Below are 21,517 nucleotides of genomic sequence, written 5' to 3' on the forward strand. Positions count from 1 at the left end.
GCTGCTCCCTTCACCTCCCAGGGGGTGAAAAAGGGGATGGGTCAAATGCAAAGGACAAATTTCACCACACCTAATGTGTGTGTGACAATCATTGGTACTTTAACTTTAACTTTAAGTGCTTTCAGCAGGCTAAAGCAAAACTTCCCACATTTCGGAGCTGAAAGTGGGCATTCCACAATGTGCTGAAATGTATTAGAAAACAAGCCAAAAATTACCAATGTCTTTTTGTTAGGGAATTTTCCATGAAGACATAATTTTTAGATCCAAAATTATGAAATAAGTGCCAATGTTGAAAGCATTAGAAGGGACCTTTAAAAATCACACTTTCATTGAAAAAAGGCCTTGCTTGTGACATTCAACAATCCAGCCACTTTCAAAGACAGAAAGACTTTGATAGTGACATAAAATGACACTGACGACAGATTATTATTTCAAAAATCCTCAAAAAAATTGTTGCAGAGCAGCTAAATGAACACTTAGAATCTAACAATCTATGTGAAACCTTTCAATCCGGTTTCAGGGCAAATCACTCACGGAGACAGCCCTCGCAAAAATGACTAATGATCTATTGCTAACGATGGATTCTGATGCGTCATCTATGTTGCTGCTCCTCGATCTTAGTGCTGCTTTCGATACCGTCGATCATAATATTTTATTAGAGCGTATCAAAACACAAATTGGTATATCAGACTTAGCCCTGTCTTGGTTTAACTCTTACTGATAGGATGCAGTGCGTCTCCCATAACAATGTGACCTCGGACTATGTCAAGGTAACGTGTGGAGTTCCCCAGGGTTCGGTCCTTGGCCCTGCACTCTTCAGCATCATACGCAAATACGGTGTTAGCTTTCACTTTTATGCTGATGACACGCAACTCTACATGCCCCTAAAGCTGACCAACACGCCGGATTGTAGTCAGCTGGAGGCGTGTCTTAATGAAATTAAACAATGGATGTCAACCAACTTTTTGCAACTCAACGCCAAAAAAAACGGAAATGCTGATTGTCGGTCCTGCTAGACACCGACCTCTATTTAATAATACAACTTTAACATTTGACAACCAAACAATTAAACAAGGCGACTCGGTAAAGAATCTCAATCAATCAATCAATCAATCAATGTTTACTTATATAGCCCTAAATCACTAGTGTCTCAAAGGGCTGCACAAACCACAACACAAACCACTACGACATCCTCGGTAGGCCCACATAAGGGCAAGGAAAACTCACACCCAGTGGGACGTCGGTGACAATGATGACCCAGTGGGACGTCGGTGACAATGATGACTATGAGAACCTTGGAGAGGAAGAAAGCAATGGATGTCGAGCGGGTCTAACATGATACTGTGAAAGTTCAATCCATAATGGATCCAACACAGTCGCGAGAGTCCAGTCCAAAGCGGATCCAACACAGCAGCGAGAGTCCCGTTCACAGCGGAGCCAGCAGGAAACCATCCCAAGCGGTGGCGGATCAGCAGCACAGAGATGTCCCCAGCCGATACACAGGCGAGCAGTACATGGCCACCGGATCGGACCGGACCCCCTCCACAAGGGAGAGTGGGACATAGGAGAAAAAGAAAAGAAACGGCAGATCAACTGGTCTAAAAAGGGAGTCTATTTAAAGGCTAGAGTATACAAATTAGTTTTAAGGTGAGACTTAAATGCTTCTACAGAGGTGGCATCTCGAACTTTTACCGGGAGGGCATTCCAGAGTACCGGAGCCCGAAATGAAAACGCTCTATAGCCCGCAGACTTTTTTTGGGCTTTGGGAATCATTAATAAGCCGGAGTCCTTTGAACGCAGATTTCTTGCCGGGACATGTGGTACAATACAATCGGCAAGATAGGATGGAGCTAGACCGTGTAGTATTTTATACGTGAGTAGTAAAACCTTAAAGTCACATCTTAAGTGCACAGGAAGCCAGTGCAGGTGAGCCAGTACAGGCGTAATGTGATCAAACTTTCTTGTTCTTGTCAAAAGTCTAGCAGCCGCATTTTGTACCAACTGTAATCTTTTAATGCTAGACATGGGGAGACCCGAAAATAATACGTTACAGTAGTCGAGGCGAGACGTAACAAACGCATGGATAATGATCTCAGCGCCTTTAGTGGACAGAATGGAGCGAATTTTAGCGATATTACGGAGATGAAAGAAGGCAGTTTTAGTAACGCTTTTAATGTGTGACTCAAAGGAGAGAGTTGGGTCGAAGAAGATAATACCCAACTTTAACGACGCCCTGCGCGAAACCATTGATAGCATAGCACCGCTAAAGTTAAATAAGGCTCCAAAAAAGCGTACCCCGTGGTTTACAGAAGAAACTAGAGCTCAGAAATTATTATGTAGAAAGCTGGAACGCAAATGGCGCACGACTAAACTTGAGGTGCACCATCAAGCATGGAGTGATAGTTTAATAACTTATAAACGCATGCTTACCTTAGCTAAAGCTAAATATTACTCAAATCTCATCCACCGTAATAAAAACGATCCTAAATTTTTGTTTAGTACGGTAGCATCGCTAACCCAACAAGGGACCCCTTCCAGTAGCTCCACCCACTCCACCCACTCACCCACATATGCGGTCCTCTCCAAGGTTTCTTATAGTCATCATTGTCGACGTCCCACTGGAGTGAGTTTTTCCTTGCCCTTATGTGAGCTCTACCGAGGATGTCGTTGTAGTTTGTGCAACTCTTTGAGACCCTTGTGATTTTGGGCTATATAAATAAACATTGGTGATCTATTGATTGATTGATTGATTGATTTGAGTGTAGACCTAACCCCTTTTAAACCTTTCTTTGAGTTCATATTCAGTTTTAGACAATTTTTTGGACTCTTGCTCCTCTTGCTGCTCTACTTAAAATGTAAAATTACACCACCGTATGTAAGAATAAGTATGTGTATGTTATCATACAACTCTTATGCCTAAAGGCCTTTGCTATAGTTATTATCAATTGTGCTGAAGTTGTACTTTTCTATCTGTGCAAAGGGAAAACTTGCAAATCCAAGATTGCGAGTCGTCTCGTATCAGTGTTTGTGTCCAGAACATCGAGTACCGTGACACAAACAAAGCAGAGACAGGGCGATATCATGAGTGTCAGCACACTTGCATTTCTGAATAATCATATTGTGTCCAAATGGGGCTGCTAAAATTACCGCCCTTCCTTCAGAAGCAGCCTCAGTGATGTAACCAGGGACCTCCCAAATAAATAGAGGAGAACGTGGGTCTGGAGCTTAAAGCGTAGGTTGGATCTGTAACGAAGAGTACAGCCCAATACGTCTTTCCTCTTGAGCAAAATTTAAGTCTGTCTCTGCATGATTCCTCGCTTCTTGCCTGTTTAATAGATGTCATCAGTGTTTGAACCTGACAGCGTAAAACCGGGGTACTTGACATTTTCCCACAGTCTTAAGATATTGCTCAGGCCTAATTGTGTTGCAGCTTTACCTGAGCAATTGAAGGTGACCACCGTTTCCAGCAGATGGATGCCTGTCACTGGGCTCAACACACACAGACCTCCATAAGGAGGCTTGTCGGCTACCATTTTCTGACTGGCGCTGCCCCACCTCCCACTGCCAGGCTCAGTCACGTTGACGGTGTAGGTGTACATTTTCCCTGGTAGTACAACGTCTGAACGGAGTACCAGCTTAGAGGAGTGTTTTCCTGTGAATGTGGCAACCTTGTCGAGGTCAAGGATCGAGCCCGTCTCGTCCTCAGCGCTCCATTCATACTGTGATAAGACAATTACATTGATTACAATAATAATGATGAATAAATAGGCTCCAACACCCCCCGCAACCGAGAAAGTGACAAATGGTAGAAAATGGATGGATGGAGGGATCTACACAAACCACCATAGTAAATAAAAATGTAATAAAGTAAATTAAAACAGTTTAATCAGTTTAACAAATCAATCTATTTCCATCCATCCAATATTTGTCCACTTAACCATGAAATGGTCAAAACAGAGTCTGGAGCCTATCCCACCTGTCTTAGGACAACATGCGTACCACAGCCAGTAGTACCCAGCTATGTTAACTCTAACACTATTTATGGTGCAATATTATGTGGTCATTATTTCAATATGTTTCAATACTTTCATTAATAGATAAAAACATATCTAAATTATACCTGAACTTGGTCCTCACATCCTGCACAATATCCAGATAGTCGGATGGGGGTGTGCATAGAACAGGAAATACACTCCACAAACACAGGAAGCAGTGCTATTTCACTCACTTTTACCTACAAAAAACATTAAAATAGAATGGACAGTAATTTGTGGATATACTTTTTCCCTTTTATATATTTGCATATGAATGAAATATTATTCCTTTTATAGTACAAGGATCCATATGTGTTAACTTAATTTAAAATAAAAAATTCATGCCTCATTAAACGTTACTTATATAACTATATAGGTCTCATTAAGTGGAACCTAAATTTACAAGCTCCTCATTATACAAACTTCTTGATTTACAAACCACAGAACTAAAACAAATTATGCTTTGTTGTATGAATCTTGTTTCAGTAAATAAACATTTCATGCAATCATTGTGTGCTTTGAAACATATTCATTGTGTAGGAACTGATGGATCTCTGGGGCTCATTCAGTCAGCACAGCCTTACTGTTAGCTACTGTGCTCATTGCTACTTGAAGTGTTTTTACCATTTTTACAGCATTTTCTAGTTTTGCTAGCTCAATATGAGTCAAACGAAAGCAATGGATAAGTGATTTGTGGTTAATACATATTCACGAAGTATCCCCAGTGTTGTAGAAAATCCTCCCCACAAAAGGGTAAAGTGGAATTTATAGTTTTTTATTCCTGATCATTGTAATAACTTTGCTGTTAAAGTTAAGGAGATTTTTTTGTTTTAAACTGTAAAAGCACCACAGGGCTAGTGACAATGTGTGTGCAGCTGCAAATGAGGACAGTTCAGCTATCGTGGTTGTTTTGGCCTTCTTTATAAATACAAAGTTAATTCATCTCCCCCTAGTTATGTTTGTTTAATATACAGTACTGTATATTGCTTTATATTGTGATCAAACTGTATAAACTTTTACTAACTTACAAACTTTTGTCCAAGCAGGAACCCATTATTCATGTTTGCATTATGTTTGTTTGATATGCAGTATTGTATATTGCTTTACATTATGTTCATGTGGTACAATCTTTGACTAAAATATGGACTTTTTTCAAGGTTGGAACCCATTATTCATGTTTACGTTGTTTCTTATGGAGAAATTTGGTTCACTATACAAACTTTTTAATAACAAACCCTGTTCAAAAAACAAATACGTTTGTAAATCAATGTCAGCTTTATTATATCCATCCATCCATCCATTTTCTACCGCGTATTTCCTTAGGGGTGGCGGGGGGCGCTGGTGCCTATCTCAGCTACAATCGGGCGGAAGGCGGGGTACACCCTGGACAAGTCGCCACCTCATCGCAGGGCCAACAAAGATAGACAGACAACATTCACAGTCACATTCACACACTAGGGCCAATTTAGTGTTGCCAATCAACCTATCCCCAGGTGCATGTCTTTGGAAGTGGGAGGAAGCCGGAGTACCCGGAGGGAACCCACGCATTCACGGGGAGGACATGCAAACTCCACACAGAAAGATCCCGAGCCCGGGATTGAACCCTGACTACTCAGGACCTTCGTATTGTGAGGCAGACGCACTAACCCCTCTGCCACAGTGAAGCCCTTTAATTATAATTAAAGGGTATTCAAAGTCTAAAAATATTTTTCAAAAAAAATCCTAGCGCTTATCAGGCTCATGGGCGAGTCAGAATCTATGCCGGCTGACTTTGGGTGAGAGGTGAGGTGTATCCTAGTCAATCATAAGGCACATACAGTATAAAACAAACAACTCCGCCCAAAAGTTTCCAATAACACTAACATGCTTGGTTTTGTACAGTGGAAGGAAAACTGAGTCGACGCCACAACACAGAATAAAACAACATCTCAAAATCTATAAGATAAACATCTGCATGTGACAAAGTTAAGCATTATTTCAGGAAATACTCACTGTCTGTGTGAAGGATGCTGGAGCTCTTCCTGCCTTATGTACAATTAAGGTGAACGAATAGCTGGTGCCTGGGTGTAACTGTTTGCTGGGTACAGTCACAATACTAATGTTACTCTTAATAGCATTTGTGGAATTCTGTGGTACAAAAAAGGAAGGTAACTAGAACAAATTATATCAATATGTACACAATGAATGCTAGTATCAAGAGGATCAAACCTCTGTGTAGTAAGTCCAGCGGTATTGGAGTGTGTCCTCTCTTCCTGGATCAGCATCAGGATCGTGAGACCCACTTCCATCCAGGAAAAGATCACTGAGGCTCGGCCAGAGTCGATGTGAACCTCCCTTGATGACAGCCACCAACGGGGAGTGAAGTATTGTGACTGTGGTGCTTTGTTGCACGAGAAGAGGAGTTCCTTGGAGTGAAACTGTGAATAGAAGGCAATACTTCCCAACATCGAGAGAATGCTTTGGAAGAAAGAGCAAAGGTGAAGTTGTTCTATTGAGAAGGTTTCTGGTGATATTTCCATTTGGACTGTCTGATAGTCTGAACATCGCCCATTGGTATGTAGCTTTGTAGTCGGAGCAGTTCATGTCCACATTGGCTTCAAATAAAGCCATTCTAGATTTGAAGATAGATGTCTGTTTCTGGATGAGAGATACTTGAGGACTAGAACACGTCAACACCTCCACCTTTATGGGTAGTTGTTTGGACACGTGGCTCACACTATTGGAGATGTTGACTGTAACAATGTATAACCCAGCCTTGCCAAACGTATGATTGACTGTACCAAAATGCAAATCTTCAACATAGTCTCCAAATTCCCAGAAGTACCGGAGGTTGGTCCCTCCATTTACTTTCGCCGAAAATGTCACAACATGTCCAGTAAATATCCGATCAGAGTGACAAACAACCTGAATCTCCTGAACAGGCCATTCAACTGTCAGAGTCTTGTTTAGCATCTTGGAGCAGACGCCATTGCTTGCGACCACAGTGACTGATAACAGACCACCTAACGGTGGCGTAAAGTCAGCTTCTTTTCCAGTGAGCACCATTTTAGTACCATATATGTTAAATATCCAAGTATAATTAACTGGAAACCCACTTTGCTCATCCACCACAAAACGTCTCTTTTTCAGAGCCTCTATGGCTTGCTGGGAAGGACTTAAAAGTTGCAAAGTTTGGATATTCTCAATGATCTGAACTTGGTTTGACACCTCCGCACGACTGACCTGATTCCAAGCTTCAAGTTTAACAAAATGTGTCCCTGTTGGAAGGCTTGATGTCATAAACATTCCCTCAACCACATCCTGACTCTGCATCCAGTTTTTACTTTCAAATGTTAAACCATAGCTTACATTACTTCCTTTGCTGATGTTTGACCTAAAGGTAACGTCTTCACCTGTGCAGAGAATGTGTTTGCTAATGTTCAAAATGAGACCTTCAATTTTATCCTGGACAAACACATCTTGTGAAACTTCCTGCCAATTTAATGCATTGGAGACATTTAAAGACACCTTGTAAATACCTTCACAGGGAAAAATGTAGATAAAAGTTCTGTTTGTCCTGTCAAAAATGTCAGTCATGACATCCCTTATTTTCCAAAACCATTCCAGATCACTACCTTTGTGGGCAACACCCTGAAATGACACAACAGCATCTGTGCTTATATAAAACGGAAACATCTTGTCATCTATTCTAAAGTCCACCTCTTCTACCTCCTCTTGTACAATAAAAGTCTTGCTGTCATTACTCTGACTGAGGGAATTCTGAACTACAACTTGGACAAAACTATCTCCGAGGCTTGAAAACCTGTGAAGAACATAGGAAGTGTGTGTCTCAATGGATGGAAGATCGGGGTCTACAAACCAAAAATACTTGAGGTCCGAACCAGTGAGGACGGATACGGAAATATTCATCAACTTCCCCACTGCTACGATATGTGACTGTGTGGTTATGTGTGCACTTCTTACACGTTCTACAGCCACAACAGAAGCCATGCTGGTGGTTTTGCCCAAATTGTTAGAGGCATTTAACTGAATTGATAGCATTCCAGGACTTTCAACGAACAAGTTTAAACGTTCTCCTGCTGCCATTTGAAGCTTCCTTTCACTTTGTGCAGCAAGCCACTGATATTTAACGTCGGAGCCTCGTGTGACTGTAGCAACAAACATCACTTCCTCTCGAGTTGGTAAGTATGTCATGTTTGTTAATTTTGGACAATCAAAGCTTAGGCCTTCTATTCTCTCAAAGACTTCAACTGAAATGGTTGCCTCCTGTCTGCTTACCATATTTTGTGATATTGCTCGTACTTTATATACTGCAGCTTTGGGGAAAATGCATTTAAATTCAGAGGTTCCTTGCTGGGGTGTCGTTAAGCCATCCACTGTCCAAGAGTAGGTAGTGCTGCTATTGTCACTGTTAACTGCTCTAATATGCATCTCTTCCCCAACCACACCGTAAGGCTGGTTGGTTTGAAGGCTAAACTCTGAAACCGGATGCAACACAGTTACTTTTAGTGTCACAGATTCCTGGCTTATTGCATTAAAGGCAGTGGCATTCACAGTGTAATCACCCGTTGCCGTAAACACATGTAAAACATGTTGCGTCTGTTCTGCTTGAAAACCATCACCAAAATCCCATTGCACTGACACATTACTGCCAGAACAACTGGCCACCCAAAATGAGGCTGATGTATTGACAGTCACCGTCTCACTACCTCGCACCACAGAGAAATTACTGACAGGTGTCTGAACGGTGACGCTCGTATTGGCCGTTTGGCTGCTCACTTTATTACTCACAGTGACATATACCTCTTGAACTCCTTCATCTGTGAAAGTAAAACACTTCTGGGCAGTTTCTGTCACCACGGCTTGACTGGAAGAGCTGCTGAACCACTCAAACTGACAACCCTTACAGTCTTCTGCAGAAAACAACACACTAAAGCATACGTTATCTCCAACAGCTGCTATATGACAAGATGACTGCAGCGACATGCGAGATACTGGTGTTTCCACACAGACAGTGCTATTGTATGACACGGTGCTATTAGAGCTATGCACCGTTAAGTTAACACTGTAGGCTCCTGGGCTAGAAAAGGTGTGTGTTGCTGTGAATCGCCCTTCCATAACGACTCCAGGCAATTCTTCACCAAATAGCCAATGAAAAGCCAGCATGGATACCTTTCCACTGACCAAAGCAGTAAACTCTGTGCTCCTACCAGTAGTGATACACTCGGCAGGCAGCATTCCAACTACAGCCAATTCGTATACAGCCACGCTGATAAACTGCTGACCATGGCTGACAGAATTAGAAACAGTTACCCCCACTGTATAATTTCCAGGAAAATCATATTCGTGATAAACTGTACCATTTGTCAAGTTTCCCAGCTTCGACCCATCGCCAAAGTCAAAATCCCAAATAAGTGCCGTACCAGTTGCGACTTTTGCCCTTATTTTTGTAACAGAGCCCAACTCGCTCGGTCCGTCGTAGCTGACACTTAGCCTGGATATTTCCTCCATAACTTCCACCACGAGCCAGGTGTGTAGCACAGAAAGAGAGTTGTTGGCACACAAAGTGATGTTGTAAACCCCAGCAGATGTAAAGACATGTTCAACTTTGCGATCGGTGCCTTGGACAGCTTTGGACTCGTCACCAAAATCCCATGTGAGGACGATGTTGTTGGAGTTCGGATCAGTGGTAGCTTCCAAGCGCAAAGTCTGTTCCACAATCGGCACCAGAGGGGCGGAGTCAAGGAACAGCTGTTTTAACAAGGGACGGATGCATATCTTGGTAGACTTTTGCAGTTTTTCGTATTTGTTAGAGACCTCCACTTGAAGAGAGTAGTCACCTGCGCAAATGGGAAAACACACCATTTATTCTTTACCTCTCTACCTATAGCCCAAAAAGTTATGGACAGATTTCCATTAACCTTTCAGCATATGTCCAAAATGGGATAAAGAACAAGTCATTACATTTTGGGGCTGATCCTGATATTTTCTATGTTAACTTGCATTTATGTTACCAAGCTCAACTTGTGTGTGTTTGTGTGTGTGTGTGTGTGTGTGTGTGTGTGTGTGTGTGTGTGTGTGTGTGTGTGCGTGCGTGCGTGCGTGCGTGCGTGCGTGCGTGCGTGCGTGCGTGCGTGCGTGCGTGTGTGTGTGTGTATGCGCGCGCGAAGATGACGACTGACAAGAGCAGACCTGGGCCATTATTTAGACTCTGGGATCATATTGAGAAAAATAAAAAATGTGTCTAGGGACGGGTGTGTATCAGTGTATGTCGAAACATTTCGAAAGTATAGTACGTTTCTTTCATTCCACTGTATAAAACTAAAAAAGTGGTGGGCACGTTTTGATTGAACTTTCAGGAAATGTCAGAAATTGGTTAAGAAACAAGTGTCCACATTTTAGGACTTATTAGGGTCAGTGTGTTGTGTTTTTAGTGTTTTCCTGCCTTCTCCTTTTGTCTGCACCTGTGATTTTAGTGATTCGTCTTCGGCGAGGAGCAGACCTTGAGGCACACCTGCTCGCAATTAGCACACCGGTATTTAAGCACGTCACTATCAGCTTGGCCTCGCCGGTTATCGTCTCCTGCACCTCCCACATGCCTGTTTCACTTTGTCAGTCCCGGTATGTTGCCTCTCCTTATTCCTGTAATCCCTCACCTCATTGTGTTTGCTTCCTAGCCCACCTGAGGTAAAGAGGATTTTGTGTTGGACTTTTTGCTGTGTTCAGTGCGCCCTGGCCTTTTTCCCTGCCGACCACTGAGGATCCTGTTTTTGTTTGTTTATTCATGGTGTGCACTTCTGCCCCATCGCCTTTTGTTACACTTTTTGGACTTATTAAATATTCCCCTTTTTGTAATTCAACCTTGTATCCAGTCTCTGCATCCTGGGGTCACCTCCTTGATCAGGTCCCAACACATTGTCAGGATTCAGAACTTTTTTACTTTTGGGATGGAGGGCCTGGTGGAGGTCTGCATTTTACTAGTGCTATTCTCATTCATTCTGTTTTTGTTTTAACCTGTACCGTTATAATGCCTGGTTCTAAGCGGGGACAGACAGATAGAGAAGTGTTATAAAGGACAAGAACAGAAATTTGTTCTACAACCACCGACAGTTGTTGAAATAAGACATTTTCCAATCATAGTAATTACATTTTTTGTTTCAGTTGTAGACAAACAACTTATTGTGCTGCTGAAAATCGTGTTGATAAAAGAATAAGACTCAATTCAAATGGCAAGACTGAGGGCTGTGAAGACCAAGACAAAGAAAGGTCTCTTAGTAAGAGTGTTTACCTTGCGTAAAATAGGTAAAGTTCACAGAGTGCTGCACGTACACTTGCTTCTCCCTTCGGTCCACGAGTCCCTCCAGTGTCTCACATGGAGCAGGCTCGGTATGGATAACACTGCTGCTACCATCTCCAAAATCCCATCTACGAGGCATACATGCAAATATATGTCAGGTAGTATTTGCCTTTATTGTCCTGCTTGGTTCAATTACAACGTAAGGAAAATGCACACGTGCACATGGATAGGCTATTGGTGTAAAACTCAACTGAGATTTGTATGAATAGTTGTTGATTTTTTTTTTTTTACAAAGCAATTTTGTGTCTAAGGCATATTGCTGATGTAGTTCTTGTATTAGGTCGCATTAGTATACGTAATGCAGTTCTTGATGAGTGTACCTGAAGGTGGCTGACAAAGCGATGTCCACTTTCACCCTGAGAGTGTAGAGCTGTGTATCGCCCACAGCTACAACCTGCCTGGCAAATAGGAACTCTGGCTCACCCATTGGGGTCATTTCATCTGCGATCAGGAGCAGTTGTTTGCTCTGGGAGCTCACAGGGTTGGATGCAGTTACCTAGGACACAAATAAATAGCTATTTTAATACATTAGGTTTAAAAAAGGCCTTCAACTAGTATCGGGTGCAGCTCTCAACCCCGATTCAGAACAAGACAAGCAGCAGAAATTGAATTTATATTAATGCATTCATCCATTTTCTATACTGTTTGTCCAGCTGGAGCCTACCCCAGCTGACATTGGGCGAGGGGCGGGGTATACTGATGGACAGGCAAACGCAAAAATGGTTTGTAACAATGCATAGTGCATTTTGTAATCATTTTATTAAACTATTTTTTTTAACATACTTTGAAACATTTCTTTTTAACTTCTTACATATTCGAAAAGTTATTTCAAAATTGAATAATAAGGTTGCTTGAATCACACAAAGAACGTCTAAGACTACACCCCACAATCAAACATACAATATTGTTTGTTCCACCTGGATAGCAGCAAACATAGCATGCAATATTTCACTCAACACAGACGTCATAACATAATCAAAGATCACATTTAAGTATTCACACACGGCACCACCATTGTTTACAAGGATTAGGTGATACAAAGAAGGTGAACATATAATACATCCACGTGTGGCAGTATAGGAGACAATGTTGTACACTTCTGCATCTCATTGCCCATAATTTTGGTGCATTCAAGGACTTTTGATTAAAATTAGAAACAGAGGCTACACAAGTTGTTAAAGAAAGGGGAGCCCTAATTACAAGAATATACACTAATAATAATATAATCATGTATTATTTTGATTTGTATCAACCACTGATTATAATCCCACACGTATCATCTGATTTACACTTTGCACACTGAAATAAAAGGCATCTTAACAGATTTACAATCATATTTAAGTGAATGATGACAGGTTACACGATTATTTAAATTCATATTCTGGCCATTTTATATCAAAATTGTTGGCTTTTTTTTTTAATAAACACTGTTTTGTTTTTTTTAAACCCAATTTAGCCTTTCTCTAGATATGTTAATCCTATCAATAAAAAAACATAATTAAGGTTTTAAAAAAAGCTGGTTTCAACCAAATCCATGTAATAATGAGTTTTTTGATGAATGTAAACATAGCGAGTGTGTGTGTATGGGGTGGCAACGTTAGGTTTAGGGTGGGATGAGGAGCCTTACAGACGTCTTGTGTATTGGGCCCAAAAACATATTTGAAACGAAAAATATAATCTTTTTCATCGATGATGATTTTGTTTTTCAAAAATGTTGGGATTAAAATAGTAATATTTTGATGCAATGTGCTCCTGTGATCCATCCATCAATTTTCTGCCGCTTTTTCCCTCTGGAGTCGCGGGGGGCGCTGGTGCCTATCTCAGCTACAATCGGGCGGAAGGCGGGCTACACCCTGGACAAGTCACCATCTCATCGCAGTGCTCCTGTGATAGTTTTTCTAATAAAAGCATCAATTACAAAATGATTAAGTTTTATTCAAAAATGTGCCAGCACCTTCATTTTCTTGTAACTTTTGCAATATGTAACTACCATCCATCCAACCATTTTCTACCACTTGTCCCTATCAGGGTGACGGGGGTTGCTAGAACATATCTCAGCTGCATTTGGGCGGAGGGCGTCATACAAGTTGCCATCTCTTCGCAATGCCAAGACAGATAGACGCAATATGTAACAAGTTGTTATAAATGTGGCAAAAAAAAAAATTGTCAATATTTTTATTATGAAATGAGGCCGATTATTACAAAAAGTGGCGTTATTACATAATGAGGTGGAAATGTATTACATGTTACAGTGTTACCTTGAGTTTGTACTCAGCCGCTTTCTTGAAGACCACACTGTAAGATTCTCCTTCATACGCAAACGTCTCCAGGTTGTCGATCACCCAGGAGAATGTAACTGATGAGCCGCTCTCTACTTTGGCTGAAAAAGACTAAAGCAATAAAATAATATATAATGTAATATTGGAATATTCAAGTGGATGAGACTGACTGAAATTCATTTCGTCACCTGAGGGATGTCCACAAGCATCCTCTGGTGCTCGCTTGGCTCCACGCTGAGCCCCGACACTCCTTCATAGCCACAGATTGTCACATTTAAACTCTGAGAACCAACGTCATCCGTCACACGGATGTTCAGCGTCTGAACCCCCGCCGTGGGTAGGACCAGCGTCACGGAGGAGAACCATGCATCCCCAGATTGGCCCTTACATTCCGGCAGGGCTTCGGTGCAAGACGGACTGAAGCGGACTCCGGTTTGGAGCACAGGGCCGGACCATGAGCACCTGGCGTTTTCTCCCCTTAGAACTTTGACAACAACGACAGTTGGGGTGTTAATTTGAAGGTGGATGCGATTATTTTCATCCAAAGGAGGGTGGATGATGCTCAGCTCAAATCTAGAGCTCACACTCGACGTCAGGGCCTCCATGTGAGAGGAGGTGGTTGTTTCGGCCTGGCCAAACATCTCCTCGGTACCGTGAAGTGTGTCTGCGTACAGCAGTCTTACATTGCACACAACGCCATCCACCCAGTGGCCGCCTTCAGGCATAGAAGTAAGACCTCCCTCCCACCAGCCCCCCCACTCCGTCCCCTGCAGAGACAGGTAACTTTGTCGCCATGGTGAATTCAAGGAGGCCTCGTTGGAAAGGCAATGCAGGAAAGTCCCAGGTTTACGAGTGTGTTGTATGGCGACAATATCATCGGGGAACACCATGATGGCTTCCTTTGGAAAAAGCACCTGCGGTTAGGAACAAGAGTAAATACATGGTAGTAGACCACCACTGTGAACACCACCAGATCTGCTAATAGTCCAAATAACAGGTGCTGAATAGCATGCAGAAATTTAAAAAAAATGTGTGTGATTTATTAAGACTGTACAATTAATAACAAGTGCAAAAGTGATGCATATTTAAATGACTTTTTTTTTCTCTACAAAATTGTAATAAGTACACCTCTGCATAACATTGTATCTTTATCAAAATTAAAGAAAACATAGAACAACAGAGAAATATACATTAAATTAAATTACCAAGAATTATTAACTTTATGGACATTGTTTTTCCTGAATTTAAAAAATAATATTTTTTTTAACGGAACATTTTTTGACTGGCGTCTACCATTTAATACTGAAAAATTTAATTAGATGAACTCAATTATTTTTAATACATTTGAATTCATCAGCAACATTAACTCAGGAGCATAATATTTAAAACACTTGAATCCACAAAAAAAAAAATATATATATATATATATATATATTTTACCAGATTTTTTTGGTTTGATCAAAATAAGGAAGCCAGGATGAATGTCGTGCATGGATTTTTGAAGCGAGGTTTGAAGCAAGATGAAGCATGATACTGCATGACACGGATAAAGCATATTTCCCAGCGTCACACGCTTGCTGCTAGCATTACACCCCGACCCCCCAAGGTGAAATTACTGGACTGTAGATTACCCATCCATCCATTCATTTTCTACCGCTCGCGGGGGGTGCTGGAGCCTATCCCAGCTGCACACAGGCGGAAGGCGGTGTACACCCTGGTCAAGTTGCCACCTCATCACAGGGCCAACACAAATAGACAGACAACTTTCACACTCACATTTATTCTCGAAGGCCAATTTAGTGTTGCCAATCAACCTATCCATACTTGCCAACCCTCCCGGATTTTCCGGGAGACTCCCGAAATTCAGCGCCTCTCCCGAAAACCTCCCGGGACAAATTTTCTCCCGAAAATCTCCTGAAATTCAGATGGAGCTGGAGGTCACGCCCACTCCAGCTCCATGAGAACCTGACTCAATGTTGTGACCCTCTTAAACAGGACAATACAGCCATCTACTGTACATAGAATAGAATGTCTGTTCTGAAGCCCACAGTAAAGAGACGTAACTTCATCACGTCCTCTGGTTATTGACTCCAACCCAATATATTACACCGTCGACGGGAAAAATGAAGAAATACGCTTTCAAGTTCCAGAATGATTGGAAACAAGATTTTCAGTTTATCCAGGAAAATTCGAAGGGGAAGGGGTGTGTTGCCTGTAAATTTTGTAGAACAGACTCCTCCATTGAACACGGCGGCCGAACGGATATTCAGCCATGAATGGTCAGTCAGCGAAGCAAAAAGCGTCCGCAGCGCAGCATCGTTCACAACCCAGTATTATGGCCCACCTTGCAAAATGAAGACCCGATGGTGTAACTTATGCTGAGACAAAGATGGCTATGCTGAAAGCTGGAAGCAACATCCCGTTCTCATTTGCGAATGTCTACAGCAAATCCGTGAAGGATGTTCCCGGATTCGGAGATCGCTCGCCAATACGCAAATGGCAGAACAAAGGTTACTCAAATAGTGAAAGGTAAATGTTGTGGGGTTTTTTTTTTAGTAACCAGCAAGCACAGTACAGTTAGTAGAACAACTGTGTTTTTATTTCTGTGTATTTGATGGGTGCCGTCGGAAATTCAACTATTTATTTTATCTATTTATTTTATAATAAAATAAATATATATAGCTAGAATTCACTTAATGTCAAGTATACCGTACATATATATATATATATATATATATATATATATATATATATATATATATATATATATATATATAAATATATATATATATATATGAAATATATATGAAATACTCGAGTTGGTGAATTATATGCCACCCCTCTTAACCATGCCCCCAACCACGCCGCAACCACGCCTCCCCCCAAACCCTGACCACGCCCTTCACCCCCCATCCCCAATCTCCCGAAATCGGAGGTCTCAAGGTTGGCAAATATAACCTATCCCCAGGTGCATGTCTTTGGAAGTGGAAGAAGCCAGAGTACCTGGAGGAAACCCACACAGTCATGGGGAGAACATGCGAACTCCACACAGAAAGATTCAGACCTCGGGATCGAACCCAGGACCTTCATATTGTGAGGCAGATGTACAAACTCCTGTACTGCCCGACTATAGACTAATATAGACTTACATTTGTATTTGCTTACTCACGTTTAAACTTTCCAGGTCTGCCAAGGGTCTTATTCTCAAAGGTAAGTCTGCTACCAAGTGGTAAAAGGGAGGACTCGATGTGTATCTGGGTGGTAACGCAAAGCGTCGGACCCCTGCTGCTGAGATGAAGGGACTACATGGACTGCTGTTGGGGAGACAAGCTTCTAGGATGTGACACCAGTATTGGCCCACACTGCAACCTCCTGTTGTGTTGCACAGCGGAGCCACTGAGCAGCAGCTGAACGGATTCAGGAGCGAGCGGCAACCTAAAGGAGCAAAGTTATTTGTTTGTGATCGATCAACAGATATTTACAAATAAATGATGCAGTCTGGTGCACCTGGAGGTATGAGGTGTTGGTTGGGGCTGCAATAGGGTCGAAGGATTTGGACGCGAGCCAGGGAGGCAATCGGGCAGGGCTGGACCACAAGTTCCAGAGATGTAAGTTGACCTGCATGGCTGAACCACAGACCTGGAAACAACTGCATCTGTGGACAAAAATCAATTTTCCGAATTCTGTTAAAAGTCCGATCAGGTCAGTCTTGCTCGATCTAACCAAGCTAACTGGTGAAGCCTACTTGGATGAGAGGCGAAACACTTTCTAAGACAAACTGAACAGTCCAGTTGCAAAAAAATGAAATGCTGTTAGAATACAATGACCTTAAAGAATGAGAACATCCACAGTCATACTTGCAGTGAAAACCCTTTGACTATTTTTGTCGGATTCCCTGTCACACAACCATGTATTAGGTGATCGAGATTAGTCTATCGCTACCAGGGACTGGTATTCGGTATTTCTATAGGTACCCCCGACTTCTGTTGGTACCACCGCGTAACGATTCATGTAAAATCAAACTGTACCAGGCCTCAAATTTTTACTTTTTAAGGTCAATGCAAGTGTTGCCTTAAAAGAGGGCTCATATTTTAGGGCAGCAAGGCAAACAATATTTTCTTTCGAGGCAGGGGCTCCAAAGCATGCATATATACTGTACATACTGTATATATATATATATATATATTACTGCATGTATATACAGTGGGGTAAAAAAGTATTTAGTCAGCCACCGATTGTGCAAGTTCTCCCACTCAAAATGATGACAGAGGTCTGTAATTTTCATCATAGGTACACTTCAACTGTGAGAGACAGAATGTGAAACAAAAATCAAGGAATTCACATTCTAGGAATTTTAAAGACTTTATTTGTAAATTATGGTGGAAAATAAGTATTTGGTCAACCATTCAAAGCTCTCACTGATGGAAAGAGGTTTTTGCTCAAAAACTCACGATACATGGCCCCATTCATTCTTTCCTTAACACGGATCAGTCGTCCTGTCCTCTTAGCAGAAAAACAGCCCCAAAGCATGATGTTTCCACCCCCATGCTTCACAGTAGGTGTGGTGTTCTTGGGATGCAACTCAGTATTCTTCTTCCTCCAAACACGACGAGTTGAGTTTATACCAAAAGTTCTATTTTGGTTTCATCTGACCACATGACATTCTCCCAATCCTCTGCTGTATCATCCATGTATCCATTTTGGTATAAACTCAACTTGTCGTATTTGGAGGAAGAAGAATACGTAATTGCATCCCAAGAACACCAAACCTACTGTGAAGCATGGGGGTGGAAACATCATGCTTTGGGGCAATTTTTCTGCTAAGGGGACAGGACGATTGATCCGTGTTAAGGAAAGAATGAATGGGGCCATGTATCGTGAGATTTTGAGCCAAAACCTCCTTCTATAAGTGAGAGCTTTGAATGGTTGACCAAATACTTATTTTCCACCATAATTTACAAATATATTATTTAAAAATCCTACAATGTGAATTCCTGGATTGTTTTTTCACATTCTGTCTCTCACAGTTGAAGTGTACCTATAATGGAAATTACAGACCTCTGTCATCATTTTAAGTGGGAGAACTTGCACAATCGGTGGCTGACTAAATACTTTTTTGCCCCACTGTACATATATATTGCAGCTGAGATAGGCGCCAGCGCCCCCTGCAACCCCAAAAGGGAATAAGCGGTAGAAAATGGATGGATGGATGGATATATATACAGTATATATACATATGTATATATATATATACATATATATATATATATATATATATATATATATATATATATATATATATATACATATATATAAAATCATTTTAATGACAAAGACTACTTCCAGACTACGCAATAGATCGTAGTCCATACACTACTGCCATCTAATGTCTTGGAATGGAAACTGATGAGACTCAGTATTGCGTTCGGTTTGCATGTTTGCAATGGTTGTTTCCTCAGTAGAAGCGGGATGACAGGAAGCAGCATGCGGGTAGGAATCTATTACTTTCTATGGCAAGGCAAAAAGACAAAAAAATCAGCGTGACGTCTGGATGTGCACAAGATGCCCAAGGCAAAGCTTAACTGAGCATGAAAAATATGAAAAGTAATATTAGCAAGAGCTAGCAACAATGTAAACAGTGGCCTGTGGTATAACAAAAATCTTGCAAAGACTGGCAAGGTTACATGGATATTTAAATGGGAGTGATTAGTGGCAGCAGCAGTTGGGGACGCTAATCATTAAACAGAGACCGGTGTGTCTAATCAGCACACCTAGCAACAAGAAAGTACACAAAAGGAGAGAACACCGAAACAGAAATACCGTATTTCCTTGAATTGCCGCAGGGCATATAGTATGCGCCTGCCTTGAATTACTGCCGGGTCAAACTCGCTTCCCAAAATAATTAGCACATGCTTAGTATTACCGCCTGGTCAAACTCGTGATGTCACTAGTGACACTTCCCCTGTCATTATTTTCAAAATGGAGGAGGCTGATTTCGATACCGGTAATTCGAAATCGCATGAGGGGAAGAAAATTAAGAGCTATTCAGTAGGATTTAAGGTTAAAGCTTACATCACACTCAAATTTTTACTGCATACCTTTGGTAAGTGCCGGGGTGCGAAGAAGTTTTAAAATAATTAGCGCATGCTTACTTTTACCGCAAGCCTTTGGTAAGCGCAGGAGTGAGAAGAGGTTTTAAATTAATTAGCGCCCCGGCGGCAATTCAAGGAAATACGGTACATCTAAAACAAGATATGGCCTCACCTGACAGGTCACAGAAGTGTAGGAAAACAAAACAGGCCAGTTATCATTCTCAGCTCAGTGAGGTGTTGAATAAAACAAACTGAAACTTTACTAATTAACAAATAACATTTAGTAACACATGAACACACACTAGAGTACCGAACATTGATTCCATTGAGTACCTGTATCGATTCGGGTATCGGTTAATATGTGAAAAGTACCCATTCCTAATCAGTGGTCTGTGTTAAATATAAAATACGTATTGAAAAAAAATGGACATTTTACTGACCTCCACTACAAATTGCTCACTGTCTGGAAGAGTAAGGAGAGGGTCAATCTGGAACTGATGGTAGATGCCAGTCATCAGAACCACTCCGACAAGGTAACTGTCCAGGTCTGGTAAATATTCTAGGACATGAACAAAAACACATCAAGGCAGTTATCATGAGTAAGAATAATCCTTGAAACAGAAAGTACTTGTACTGACGCTTACCATCCAATCGGTTTTCACATAAAAAGTGATGCTGTTGACTACAAGGGATTGTCCTCCATTCTCCAGCTCTTCCCAGTGCCATCTGAGGACATTCTCTGAGTTTCTCACTGACGTCTCCATCTCTTGCGGACTCCACAAGCCCACCAAGGTTTGGTCCTCCTGCGCTTGCTCCCTTCAGCCAAACCCACACCGTGCTCTCCCTGACCATGAAGAACAGAAGTGTCAGTTAATTATGTTTTTAAAACGGTGGGCATCGGAGGACTTTCGTCAACTAAGACAAATAACATTGGCTGAAGGGACATATTTGTCTTTTTTCTCCTCACTTTGGAGGACAAGAACATGTTTTATAGTATACACTAAACCAGGGGTCACCAACCTTTTTGAAACCAAAAGTTACTTCTTGGGTACTAATTAATGCGAAGGGCTACCAGTTTGATACACACTTGAATAAATTGCCAGAAATAGCCAATTTGCTCAATTTACCTTTAACAAATAAATCTATATGTATAAAAAAATGGGTATTTCTGTATGTCATTCCATCGTACATTTTTTTTCCTATTACGGAAGGTTTTTTGTAGAGAATAATTGATGAAAAAACACTTAGTTGAATGGTTTAAAAGAGGAGAAAACACGAAAAAAATGAAAATTGAATTTTGAAACAGTTTATCTTCAATTTCGACTCTTTAAAATTTAAAATTCAACCGAAAAAAATGAAGAGAAAAACTAGCTAATTTGAATCATTTTGAAAAAATTTAAAAAATAATTTATGGAACATCTTTAGTAATTTTTCCTGATTAAGATTAATTTTAGAATTTTGATGACATGTTTTAAATAGGTTAAAATCTAATCTGCACTTTGTTAGAATATATAAGAAATTGGACCAAGCTACTTCCAGACCACGCAATAGATCGTAGTCCATACACTACTGCCATTTCAAACAAAGACAAATCATTATTTCTTTTATATTTTCCAGAACAAAAATTTTAAAAGACATTCAAAAGACTTTGAAATAAGATTTAAATTTGATTCTACAGATTTTCTAGAATTTCCAGAATTTTTTTATTTTGATTTAATCATAATAAGTTTGAAGAAATATTTCACAAATATTCTT

The 21,517-nt window shown here is 41.0% G+C and overlaps 1 protein-coding gene across 1 annotated transcript in view; it reads right to left on the reverse strand.

Annotated features, from left to right (window-relative positions):
* Positions 1-21,517, reverse strand: part of pkd1b (polycystic kidney disease 1b) — a 78,389-nt gene that overhangs the window by 50,909 nt on the left and 5,963 nt on the right. Inside the window, exons 3-13 of the mRNA XM_061909825.1 lie at positions 20,407-20,606; positions 20,203-20,321; positions 17,178-17,325; positions 16,840-17,105; positions 13,859-14,584; positions 13,650-13,781; positions 11,712-11,857; positions 11,323-11,459; positions 6,243-9,874; positions 4,121-4,234; positions 3,437-3,719 (exon numbers count right to left, since the gene is read on the reverse strand). Of these exons, the coding sequence (XP_061765809.1) occupies positions 3,437-3,719; positions 4,121-4,234; positions 6,243-9,874; positions 11,323-11,459; positions 11,712-11,857; positions 13,650-13,781; positions 13,859-14,584; positions 16,840-17,105; positions 17,178-17,325; positions 20,203-20,321; positions 20,407-20,606 (5,903 nt within the window). The remainder of the gene's footprint in view (positions 1-3,436; positions 3,720-4,120; positions 4,235-6,242; positions 9,875-11,322; positions 11,460-11,711; positions 11,858-13,649; positions 13,782-13,858; positions 14,585-16,839; positions 17,106-17,177; positions 17,326-20,202; positions 20,322-20,406; positions 20,607-21,517) is intronic.

The sequence above is a fragment of the Nerophis ophidion genome, linkage group LG08 (assembly GCF_033978795.1).
Source record: "Nerophis ophidion isolate RoL-2023_Sa linkage group LG08, RoL_Noph_v1.0, whole genome shotgun sequence".
NCBI classification, from domain to species: Eukaryota; Metazoa; Chordata; class Actinopteri; order Syngnathiformes; family Syngnathidae; genus Nerophis; species Nerophis ophidion.